At 40.8% G+C, this 12,241-nt stretch overlaps 1 protein-coding gene across 12 annotated transcripts in view; it reads left to right on the forward strand.

Moving 5' to 3' along the window:
- Positions 1 to 11,454, forward strand: part of DTNA (dystrobrevin alpha) — a 244,482-nt gene extending 233,028 nt beyond the window's left edge. For 11 of the 12 annotated variants that reach the window (XM_068396052.1, XM_068396053.1, XM_068396048.1 and 8 more), the window contains 2 exons: positions 835 to 879; positions 7,938 to 8,027. In XM_068396052.1, coding sequence (XP_068252153.1) covers positions 835 to 852 — 18 coding nt within the window. In that variant the 3' untranslated portion in view covers positions 853 to 879; positions 7,938 to 8,027. Of the gene's footprint in view, positions 1 to 834; positions 880 to 7,937 lie in introns of all 12 variants that reach the window. The other variant, XM_068396055.1, reaches the window with a different exon arrangement.
- The last annotated feature ends 787 nt before the right edge of the window (positions 11,455 to 12,241 follow it).

The following is a 12,241-nucleotide window of genomic DNA, read 5'->3' on the forward strand; positions in this document are numbered from 1 at the left end:
AAGGATAAAGACACAACTTTCTACTTGACAAAACAAAGGAAAACTGGGAAATTTCTGTTTAAGGTATCCTGTTGAGCAGTGGCCAGGTCAACTATTCTCATCCATATGCATCCAACCATTGGAATTTATTGCAGGCTCTTTTACTGTTTGTAGTCACATGTACACTGCATTCATCTGGATAGCCAAAAAAAGCTGGTGGCTGTAGCTGTCGTAATGCAGTTGTCAGCTGAAAAAATCTGCGAGGAGGAATTCATACTAAGGTTACAGAATGGTAACCTCAGTAACAATATGGTAACCATTTTTATGTTATTAAATGTCTCACTTTGTGTAAAAGCAGCACATTTAGAAAAATGTGTAGATGTAGTGTAGCGTGGAAGATGGGTGGTCAAAACCCACTCTTGTTATTTCGTGTCACCTTGTCTCCAAGCAGGATTTTCAAGCTCAACTCTAAATTAGTATTAAAGTATGATCAGAAAACCCAAGATATACAAGAAAATCTAGGACAGGGGACCTCGGAGGAGGCTTCTTTTTCTCTCCTTTTTTCAAGCATGTTGTAAATAACAAGTATCTGTACTAGGAAAAAAAAACATTTAGTGCACAAGTGTAAATGCTAACAGTGCTTATCCTCCCACATCTGCTACCAGTTGTGTTATTGTTACAGTCTTTTGCTGGATGTGTTGTGTAAGACACTTTTCATTGAGTTTATTTTCTGGGTCCATAATTGCTCCCTTTATTTCTAGGCTGGTGCATGGCTTTCTTCAGAATAATACACTGCCTGGCTGCTCACTGGCTTAATTTGTCATCTTCTTGTTTTCTGTCCTTTGTTATCTACAGGTCAGTTTGCAAAGTTGAGTGCAATATCCTTCTCTCTCCTCTCAAGTGAGTATCATCATTATTTAGAAGAATGTTTGGAATGAATCCTCATAATGTGTATTTCACTTGCAGTGCACCTTGTGTTGCCTGAGTGTAGGTGAAGATGCTGTTTCTTTCTTCTTTTAACCTATGTTGGGGTGCCTAGGAATGTCTCTAAATCATTTCTAATAACCTGTTTGAAATATCGTCCTAGTCCTGAGGATTCCTGTTAAGCCACCATCCTTTTTATCTTCTTCCTTTGTTGACCATAAGAGTGAGAACATGGGCATTTCATCCCTGGGGATGATGACAAATATATTAGCCAGCACAGAGAAACCTTATCCAAAAGATAAGGAATCGAATTACATTTCAGGAGGCCTGAGTTCAATTCCTTACAATGCTTTAGTCCTCCTAGGATAACTGAAATAAATAATTTCTGGTGAGACCAAAACATCTACTCTAGTATGTGAAACAGGAGTTAGGCAGACATTAAAGAAACCAATCCACCAGCTGCTTAACCATAGAGGTGTCCTCAGATGTGTTGTGGAAGTTTACAATGCCCCAATCCAAAGTGCAAGGTATTCAGCTACTAGCTAGAGACTGGCAATTCAGAGGTAAGGCAGGAAGGTCTATAAATTCCCTGCTGGCCCGTATTCAGGTCATGTTCCTTACACGTGCCAAGCTCACAGTTGCAGCACTGAGTTTAATGCCAAGTTCAGCAATTGCATTTTTATTCAGGAACACAGACGACGGCTATTTTTATGAAGTAGCCTGTTATTCTGAGCATTTGCCCAGGAAATGGGAGACCACGTGTTTCCTTCTTGCCTCAACTGAAGCTGCAGTCTCTGCATTTCTGACTTCCCAGGAGAGTGCAGTGCCCTGCTGCGAAGATAGCAGTGAGACAATGCTGTCCATCCTACTGTGACACTGAACCATGGGGTAACAGGGCCAGAAAGGGAGGAGAAATCAAAATAGGGGTCTGACTCTGGTCTGCAAACTGAGTCTCTTCCTCAAAGCCAGAACTAAAGGCAACCAAAGCTCAACTGTCAAATGGGCACTTCAAGTTGGGAGCAGGGTCATGTTCAGATAAGCAAAACCAGTGAACTAGCCCATGCCAACTTTAGCAGGAATTCATGTTGCTAGATTTTGTATGCCATGTTTTATGCTAGACCTCCTTATTTATATGGCAATTTTGATGGCAAAATTTGACCTTGATTCAAGAGGTTTGCAGCTTCTGATGACAGTAGAATTTGGACGTTAAAGTGTGGACCTTGTGAAAGCAGCTGCCAGTCTTCAGTGTTAAAAGCTGTTAGGTATTTCTGAAGCATCTGTCTCAGTGTGTCTAGCAACTAAAGCAGAATAAATGGATATGAAAAGCAAATAAACAGCAATATCCAGAGTACTATAAACACCAAATAGCTGCTCATAAAAATTCTCCTAACATTGCCCCTCAGGTTACATTCATTTTCTCAATAGCCTTGTTAAAAACATGAGCCGTGTAGAGTTTCCTAAACACTGACAGCCAGAAAAACAAGTTTTCTTCTTCTGTTTTGTTGCAGTCGTCAGTTATAGATCAGGTCACATGAAAAGGAAAATAGATCTTTCAGCGATAGTGTATGTGTGTATAACTGTGTATATAGTGAAAACATTGTATGTAACTGAATTTAATTACAGTTATGAATAACTATGACTTTAAAGGGTAGTAGCATTCAGACAAACCATTTGCAATATTAAGTGGGAAAAGATGCTATTGATTGGAATTATAAAGCTCAGGCAATCCCATTTAATGTTTCTGCTTTTGTTAAGAAGCAATGTTAACATAGTGATATGGGGAAACGCATACTGCCGTACAGCCTAGCTATCCTGAAAGTGTGCCTCAAATTGGCAGAGATCTGAGGCTGAGCTGCTATCTCATCTCCTGGATACTTTTGAAACCCTGTCAAGAAGAATTTTTTTAAAGCACTGTGCTCTGGTTAATTCCATAGTAAAGCTCTTTTTAGCTCCCAGGGGAGCACTTCAGCCTGTACCAAAGACTGAAACGTTCCCACTAGTTGTAAAAGCCTGGCCCTATAGAAATTAGCAACAAAAATCAGTGAACTTGGCACTTCACCTATATGCACAAAAACAAATTCTGTATTATGGTACATTGTGATAAATACATCTGCACATAAGTGTGGCTTAATCTTCTCAAGATTCACTCTTTTGTGAATAAGGAAGATCAAAGTATCTTGTGCATTTTATTTGGTACTAATATTTCATAGCCTTGGAAAATCCCCAAATTGTTCATACCAGTCTCAATGTCTGAAGTGCTTTTGCTGTTTACGTTATGTTCTTGCTTGAAGCCTAGCAATTGCGTCAAGACTTTTGCTTCTAAGATAATATTATTCGATCCATGTTGATACAAATACAATCAGTATTATATTGCCTAGATGGCCATATGAGGTAGAAAGCCAACAGACTTTCTTATCTTGCAACAGTATTACATTTGTGCATATTTAAAAAAAAGATGGGAAAAATAGAATCAGTTTATTATAGCTTCTTATGAGCAATATTGCCACTGACGGCCAGCCACAGAGTTTTGTTCATTTCCTCATTCATCAGCCATGGACAAGTGGTGTTGATGTCATTTCATTAAGGCTTTTTGCATTCTATTTGCATTTGCATTTTTAGAAGTGCTATGTACAATTATCTAGAATTGATTTTGAAATAACATCTAGTATAACAAATTCCCAAGAGACCAAGTCATTCCAGTAATATATAAAACATAATTTAATCATGTTTTCAGTTTACTTTTTATGTACTTTAATACCACTTATTTTATTTTTAATAGAGTAAGAGAGTGAATTTGAGCTTGTTTTCAGCAGGCACTAGGCAGATCTTGAAATTAGGTGAATGTGCAACTTTGGTGTTATTTTGCCTTTATCCCCCTGATAGCAGTTGCCTTTTTGCCAAGGATGGCCAATGGGACCAGAAAGCCTCCATCTCTGAAAGTGGTTAAAAAATTGTCATTCTCAATGAAGAGCTGTCGACTTGTGCAGTGGACATGTTCCCACAAGACCTACAATTTCCTAGACTGTCTAAAGCAATGCTTCCTTGGTGCTGGCATAGCAACATTTTAGTTGGTCATGTCTAATTCATTTATATGCATTATTATAACAGCAGAGGAGGTGTGAAAAGCTAATAAAAAATCAGACCTAAAGCATCCACTTGAGAGGGAGTACAGGGAGGAGTCTTTATTAGAGTTTTTGTTCTTGAATTTTTAACTGTGATCACATTTTCACTATGTTGACAAAAACATGTAATAATTTAAGTTGAATACTCAGTTCCATTCCCACTCCAAACCCTTTCAGTTGCTCTAAACCTTATCATGCAAATTTTGGGGTCTGGGGCTTTGGGTGGCCAGGGGTGACATTTTCCCTTGCAAAAGTGACTGAATGGTTTGTATCGAAACAGGTGGAATTTTTTCAAACACAAAAACCCCAGATCCCTTCAACTCTTCCATATGAAGAGTTAAATTATTAAATTAAAATAAATTGTTAAATTATTATTTATTCAACTTGGCTGTTTTTCCAGAACAGAAATCTTACTGAGCAACACTTTCATGTTTTTCTCATCTTTTCCCTTTTTCTCCAACCTCTGTCTTCATGTTTACCAGCAGAGATTAGGAATATTGCCAAATGTCAGGTGATAAAACCCGTGGGCTGAGGGAGATGGCGTGATCAGTCCAGTCCGCCTGGTGTGCCACTGTGAGAAGGGCTGTTGGTTAAGCCAAAAGGCACAGACGATATGTTTAAGTGCTGTGAAGACACAACTGCCCTGCATCTCTTTTTTTTTTTCTGTGAAGGAAATAAGATTTTAGAGCTAGCGTGCCTTTCACTGGTCATGGACATTTTCAGCCCTTTGCGACATGGACCTGGCCATTTACCGTTTGGGAAAGATGGGACGCAGGATCTGTAGCCCAGGGTCCAAGTCAGGTTAGTAGCCCACAGTTAATGGATGTGTAGGTTTCAGATTTGCTGTGCCCACTGCCTGAGGTCATGTGGTCCCAGCCATACCCTGGCCTCCCTTTGGCTGTAAGACCCCAAACTGTTTAGTCAGAGTTGACTGGCTGCCTTTAAAGTTCATGCACCGTGTTTCATTCCTAGCATGGGCTTCATGTGAGGAGCTGAGATCACAGTGTTATAGGTGCATTGGTTGACTGGGCCCTCGGGAGGTCACAGAATCACAGAATCAGCTAGGTTGGAAGAGACCTCTGGGATCATTGAGTCCAACCTTTGACCTAACACCACTGTGTCAACTAGACCATGGCACTAAGTGCCATATCCAGTCTTTTCTTAAACACCTCCAAGGATGGTGACTCCACCACCTCCCTGGGTAGCCCATTCCAATGCCTAATAACCCTTTCCTAAAGTCTAACCTGAACGTCCCCTGGTGCGGCTTGAGGCTATGTCCTCTAGTCCTGTCGCTAGTTGCCTAGTCATCTGGTCCACTGTCCTGCCTGACGCAGGTCTAGCTCCAACACAAGACCATGTCAGACATGGCTTTGTCTAGCAAAGACTTGAAAACCTCCACAGATGGAGATTTCACCACCTCTCTGGGCATTCCGCTCTAGTGCAGTGCCACCTTCCTCATGTTTTTTTTCCCCTTAATGTCCAACCTGAACCTCTCAAAATGCAGTTTGTCTCTTTTGTCCCTTTTGTGTGCTCTAGCACTACCAAGAAGATTTTGGCTTTGTTATCCTTGTAACTACCCCTCAAATAGCTGCTAACTGATCCTCCCTTGCCACCTCTGCCCCAGCCTCAGCAAGCCCAGTTTCTTCAGCCTCCTGCTCCTAAGTGAGTGATGCAGCAGTGAAGAAGCAGGATACAGGCAGTAGATGAACTGCTCACAGCCATAAGTCGTACTCTACTGGCACAACCAAATGATTCTGCGTCTCTTTTTGTTTTTTTCTGAACAAATACATAAAAACCAGCATTATGTGGACCATCCATTTGAAAATCTCAGCAGGCTGACAGCACAGTAATTTTCAAAAATGTCTGCTATGTTCACTTAGCTGTATTTTGGTTTTCCTCTTTGTTTTTCTCCTTAAGTCCTCCTCTTCTTAGCATGTAGGCATAAAAAAGTTGTAAAAGATCTGTGACTGAGTCAACTGGGAAGAAGCAGATTTAGTTTTGTGATTTTAGTTCTAAAATTACACAAGTGATAGGGATGGGTTTTGAAAATCGCTGAATGGTAAGTGACAGAGAAGAACATGTGGATTAAGTTACAAAAAAGGTCAAGAAACAGTTTTATAACATGACAAATCATATGAGTCTTAACTTGGAATTAATTCTGGCATTTCCAAAATGCTGCAATGAATTTAGAGCTCTGAGGTTCATTAGTACTCGTTATTACTTGTATGAAAATCTCTCTATTCCAATGCTGACTGTGGAACAGAGAGAAGCCTTGAGAGAATTTAGAATAACCATCTCCACACTCCACCAAAGAGAAATAATTTATCCAGAAAATTCAAAACAAACCCAAACACTTAGCAGTACTATCAATGCATCTTAATGCATCCAGTGTTTCACAAGCCACTCTTATTTTGCACTTGTGGTTTGTAACGATACCATCAAGAAATACAAGATGTGCCTATATTTATGTAACCCTGAAATTGGTTCAATAAAAATCAGTCTCAGGCAGCTGAGAACTGACCTCTTCCATGCTTTTCATTTGCATATTTTGGCTGAATTGTGAAGAGCAAAATGTTCCTTTACTAAGATTTCCAGATCAGTTTGCAGACTTAAGCAGTGCAGATGCATGTCTGATTTTTTAAAAATACTTGTTTAAAATGTACCGCAAAATTTCCCGTGAACCTCTCAGTAGACTTGCAGTGCAGGTTTCCTTTCCATTTATCAACAAAATGTTAATGCTATGTCTTTTGTAACTGCCTGATACAAGGAGACACTAAATTAAGATCATCGTGCCATTTGGCATGCTTAGGTATTAAGGAATCAGATGGAAACATTTGTGTTTGAATAATTAATACAATCAAATGGTGTCAGGAAAGAGAAGAAGCAAGCTAAACTACCTAACCTTTTTCCATTCATCAACTTTAATTTAACTGTTACTGAAGTAATTTGCATCATCTCTCATCTTGTAGACCAGCTTTATGCCTGAAATGAGTAGAAAAGAATTATGTCAGTAGGGCTTGGTCTTCTATGCTGTTATTATTGGATCTCATGCAATGTGAATTGGTTTTATGTCTGAGGTAGTTCAAGAGAAAAAGGACTAGCTCCTTAACTTTGAAAGGGTCAAGTGTGTAAATAGTGTGTAAAGCAGAAGTTTGCAGTATTACCTGGCTGTAGATCCTTGATGTAGTTCTGAGAAAGAGCAGCAGTCGTCTATCAAGCATTTTCCATTACCAGCTAAAACTTTGATGCCTCCAATATAGGAATTTAAGATACTTACTGATGCTTCAGGATACAGAGGAGCACCTAGAAGCTGGTCCACCAGCGGATTAGGCTGTTTATGAGCTGTAGCACCCAGAACCATCCTTTTAAGTAACTGCATTTCTTATTAGACACAATAAAACATACCCAGTCACGTAAATCGAGGGTGAGACATTTACATGTGAGGAGAAGCTCGTGATGGTGAGTGAATCTTAACTGAGTGGCTGAACACTGTGCACAAGGGGAATAATCCATGGTTTCACTACCAATAATCTATTTATAGAGCAACCTGGAAGGGTAAAATGGAAGGGAAAACAGGAACATCTGCAAATCTGTGTCAGTGCAGACTGAGTTACCCCAGGGTCCCACAGCAGAGCAGGGACCTTCTCACCAGGGGTCTTCTCACCCATGGTAAGAAGAGTTTCCAGCTTCCCACATGCCCTGTAAATTTCTGTTTACAGCTCAGATACCTATGGCTCACCCAGGTAGAATAGCTTTTTCACTTCTTTTTCAGGGATAATCACAGGAATTGGCCATCTCCTCCTTTTTTCTCTCAATAAAGCGGCAGGCAGAGGCTTTGCTTGCTCTGCTTATGTGGGTGCAGCATCTTAAACCAGCACTCTTTAAAAACCTTCCCTGAACATTTCTCAACAGGCAAGCTGCAGTCAGACAGACAACGAAAGCTACGTAAGAACTGATGATGAGGAGAGCTGCTTTCAGACTGATGATGAAGAAAACTCAGCTGCGAACTTCACAGAAGAGTGGAACCAAGAGGTGCAACATCTCTTGACAAAAAAATCCCATAACTAAGTTCTGAGGACTGTAGCACAGTACTTTTGTTCTAAGAGTTGTAGTTTGTAGATGTGTGTTTTTGACAACAAGACTTTTGTTTAAAGCTAACTTACATTAGCTACATCTTCTGTAACATGGCTCATTACCGGTGAAGAAAACAGACTGACGTACTTACTGCTGTTACAAAGGATGGCGGTATTAATAACTCGCGTAAACCCTTTGCACATGATATTGAACCTGTTCAGTTTACAATGACAATGCTGTTTATAGATAGAAATTTGATTTCTGAATACTTTTGAGATTTTAGTAGATCAGTTTACTATACACTGTACATTTTTCCACAGAAGAAATAAAAAGCTACGATTATGCATTTAACACTGAATGATTATACTCCTGAGTGTATATATCTAGTAGCCCAAAAAACAAAGTACCAGACTATATTTGCAATTCGTTTGCAAGTCTTTAAATTAAGACTTATACAAAATGTACTAAACAAAAAATAATAATATAATTAATAATAATAATAATAAACTTCTCTAATTTAGGGCTAATGTATAACTTAGGAATGTTTCTTTCAAAATAATCTAACAAATCAGCCATAGAAGTTAGTGTAAATATTTTTTTTCCAAATAGATATCATATACAAAAGGTGACACTCAAATGATATAGAATCTAGTTTTTAAATCAGCACAGATCTTCTTAAAACTGTGAACTATGTTTTGAAATACTCATTGCTAAAGCTGTTTATAAACCACAGGTGCCATAAGATCCCTGAACTGACTGATGTTACGTATAATCCTCCATGGTATTGTTTCATTGATGTTTTAGCTTTAGTAAGCATGTGTTCAACAAACCGGCTCTTTCCATCTCTCTGCCCCTCCTCCTCTACCCCCTCCGTTACATTATTTTCGAGGCCTTCAGCTTTAAATGTACAGGCTTAAAGTGCGCTTGCAACTGTTTTTCTTTCCGAATGTGTATTGCCTTAGCCAGCCACCAGATGTTCTGCATGCACTCTTGGAAATGTATAGTGAGACTCTTTCGGAGCTGGATGGAGAAATAGCCGTCAGTGAAAAGCACAAGAAAAGCAGTGGATTTTTTCAAAGGGACAGGCGTACAGTTACAGAATTGGAGTTTTGTCTGGTTTAGTATTTTCGAGTATAAAGGCATTTCAGGAGAGAGGGGACTTACCTGGTCACTTTGGATTAGGCAATGAGCCTGCTAGCTAAGAAGTGTTTGCTCTGCTGTGACTACAAACCCACAGATACTCCTGAGCAGGGATTGACACAAACTAGCTGGACTGTCCTCCCCACAGCATACTTCTTGGAAATAAAGATGAGGCCTGTGTGGCACAAAGCATTGCAGTGCAGCAAAATCAGAGCCAGGCCAGGAGCATCCAGGCCAGCAGCCGGGCAGTGACACAGTGCAGTGTCACACGCAGGCCGCACAGTCCTCCTGAGAAGCGCAGCGTGTTAGCTCGGGATGATCTCTGTGCTAGTGTAATTTTCCTGCCCTAATACCATATTATGGCTTCCAGTATCTGGCTGACCTGAAGTGACACCATCTAACAGCCCTGAAAACAGTAGAGTTTCACGCAGATATTTCACACCAGCACAGTTTGCCTTCAGCAAGTCATGAGGTACCCATCTAAAGCAGGTCAACATGGTTTGTCTGTCCTTGCTTTCATGGTGACGTGGATGTGTACTGCCGTATTTACGTGAGATTGCTATGTAGCTTGACCCAGTCAGTCCACTCGTTTGCATGCACTTGCTAGGCTTGTGGCTGTTTCCCTGGGCACTGTGTGTTAGGGAATGAGTATCTGTATGAAAGAGCTGCTGCCATTTTTCACTTTCGTACTGCATTATTGCGTATGCAGATCTCTTGTCCGCATCTCCTTGCATATCTGGGCTTGGTCTCATACTAAGGCGTCCAGATACCTTCATGTAAGCTATTCATTTCTGCAGTCGCTGGTCTTTGCTCCTGGGGTGTGTGCCGTCCTGACAAGGCAGGCACCATATCCTCGCGTGCCCCCTCCTCCAACCTCCTCTCAGGAATGGGTGAGCCTCCGCTAGTGCCTAGCACTCCACGTTTAAAGCTACCCCAGTGAAGCTGTAGATGTTGCTGTTGGCTCAGGATTCCAGGCAAGCATTTCCTGAACAGAGATAAACCAAGCTAGAACACAGCTACATGCAATGGCTGACTAATTCAACCCATGTCATGTTTAACTGTACCCAGAGTAATAGATCCCTCACATCATCAATGTCTGTGTGCTCATTATCGCTATGCTTAAAATAGATGCAGTAGAATGAATCCATTGCAAGGGCTTCCGGACTAGGAGTAAGGAAAAAAGTTGACGGATCAAGCGCCTTTCTCTCAGGCTGGTGTCAACAAGGTGATCCCCAGCAGAGCTCTGGGTCCCTTATGCCCTAGAGCTCCGAGATGAAGCACCTCTTGCTCAGTTCTGCAAATATCTATTTTAAGCATTTTCCAACTGTTAAGCTGGCTGCGTTTTCGCCCAGCTGGTCTTTGTCTGTTTGTTGAATATTATTTTGGTTGTGGTTTGAGGTCATTAAAATAAACAGAGTTACAGAAGAGGTCTCTGGCGTGGGCCTTTTCTTAACTACCAACGGCCCACCACAGCAGTCAAAACTCCAGGTGGTTTAACTGTCACTGGAGGTAAACCAGTGGTTTGCAATCAGGAGACAGGGATGTGAAGATGTATAGGGTCCTTGAATGTCCAAAGCGAAGGTGAAGAATGGGTTGTCTGTAAGTAGTAATGTTAACTAAACTGCATAAAAAGGTGTGTGGCCTTTGTTGTGATATAATATGTATTTTCTTATATGCATGAGCCAAATTGTTGCATCATAATTTATCATAAGTGTGTCCACCTTTACATTTCAGTCACCTTCTCCCATCCTTATTGGTTCTTGGCAATTACTGTAGATAGACCTTGTAAATATTGCAACCTTGGGTTGCTGTAATCGCGTTGGTTCAATTCAGCAGACGGAGCTGTGAACAACAAGCACTCCACTGTGTCCTGAAGACAAAAGGGCATTTTTACCTTTGAACCAAAAAAAAAACCACCACACCTGTATGAAGAGTTACATCTTGAGGCTACTAACTGTAAGACATTTTTAAAACTGCTGTACTTGACACCACTTGAGACAGATACAGAGACACTAAAGATGTCACGATATTCATTGGTATTGTAACAGAACTGCTATTGTATGGGGTTTTTTGTATTGCTGTTAAGTATTGTTGTGTGTGTGTGTGTTGGAACCTGCTGGGGACATGTTATATTTTGAAGTGATTAAACTATTTAATTGTGTGTCTATATTTTGGAATGGAATTATTTCTTCATTAAAAAGATTTTTAAAAGTAATCTATGGAGCATCATGTTTGTGGCTTATTTTGGTTTCAGAAGTCCTGTTCCATGGAGCCCAAGCACAAGGTTTTTTCATTAGGGAAGGAAAACATCTCCCCGTGGCAGAGCAAGCAGCCTTTGCTTCACCCACACTGTCTCCTCCACCTCTGTGCGAGAGATCTCCTTCCACCACTTTCCCCAGTGCTTTGAGCATGGCACCGAGCAGCACCTGCCTTCCAGTGGCCCAGGCAGTTTCTTTATTCTTCCTGGTCCTCAGGAACCTAAACCAAAGCCATATCTGCAATACTGTAGTTTTTCTTACCCACTGTCTTTCTCTCTCTGTGTCCTTAGAAGGAGCAAAACCTTGGAAGGTGTGCATTTTAATGGCTTTGCCCTACACAGTCACGTTATCTTTTATTGCAGAAGGACATGATGTCATTATTTTTCCAATTACACTTTTATGGTGTCTTTCCATATCAGGTGTTGGTAGTTACAACTGGTAGATAACCTAAAAGAGCACAGAGTTGCAAAGCAAGAGCTCTTACTTAAAGCAACAAGTTTGTGTCCTGATGAAGCACCACTGCAGCCGGCCATCGCAGAGCCTTTCTCTGGCAGCTCAGCACAGCTGAAACATCCCTGGCTGTACACCCGACCTTGCTAACTGTCCGATTAATTACACCGGGGTGGGGTCTGTTAGAAGGAAAGCAATAGCAGCACACCAAAAATATCCTCTATCTACTTACCACATATCCCAGTATCTTGGGACGCAGATAAAAACCAGTCTGCTGCCTCCTCTTCCAATGTT

This window comes from Nyctibius grandis, chromosome 3 (genome assembly GCF_013368605.1).
Source record: "Nyctibius grandis isolate bNycGra1 chromosome 3, bNycGra1.pri, whole genome shotgun sequence".
In the NCBI taxonomy this organism is placed as follows: Eukaryota; Metazoa; Chordata; class Aves; order Nyctibiiformes; family Nyctibiidae; genus Nyctibius; species Nyctibius grandis.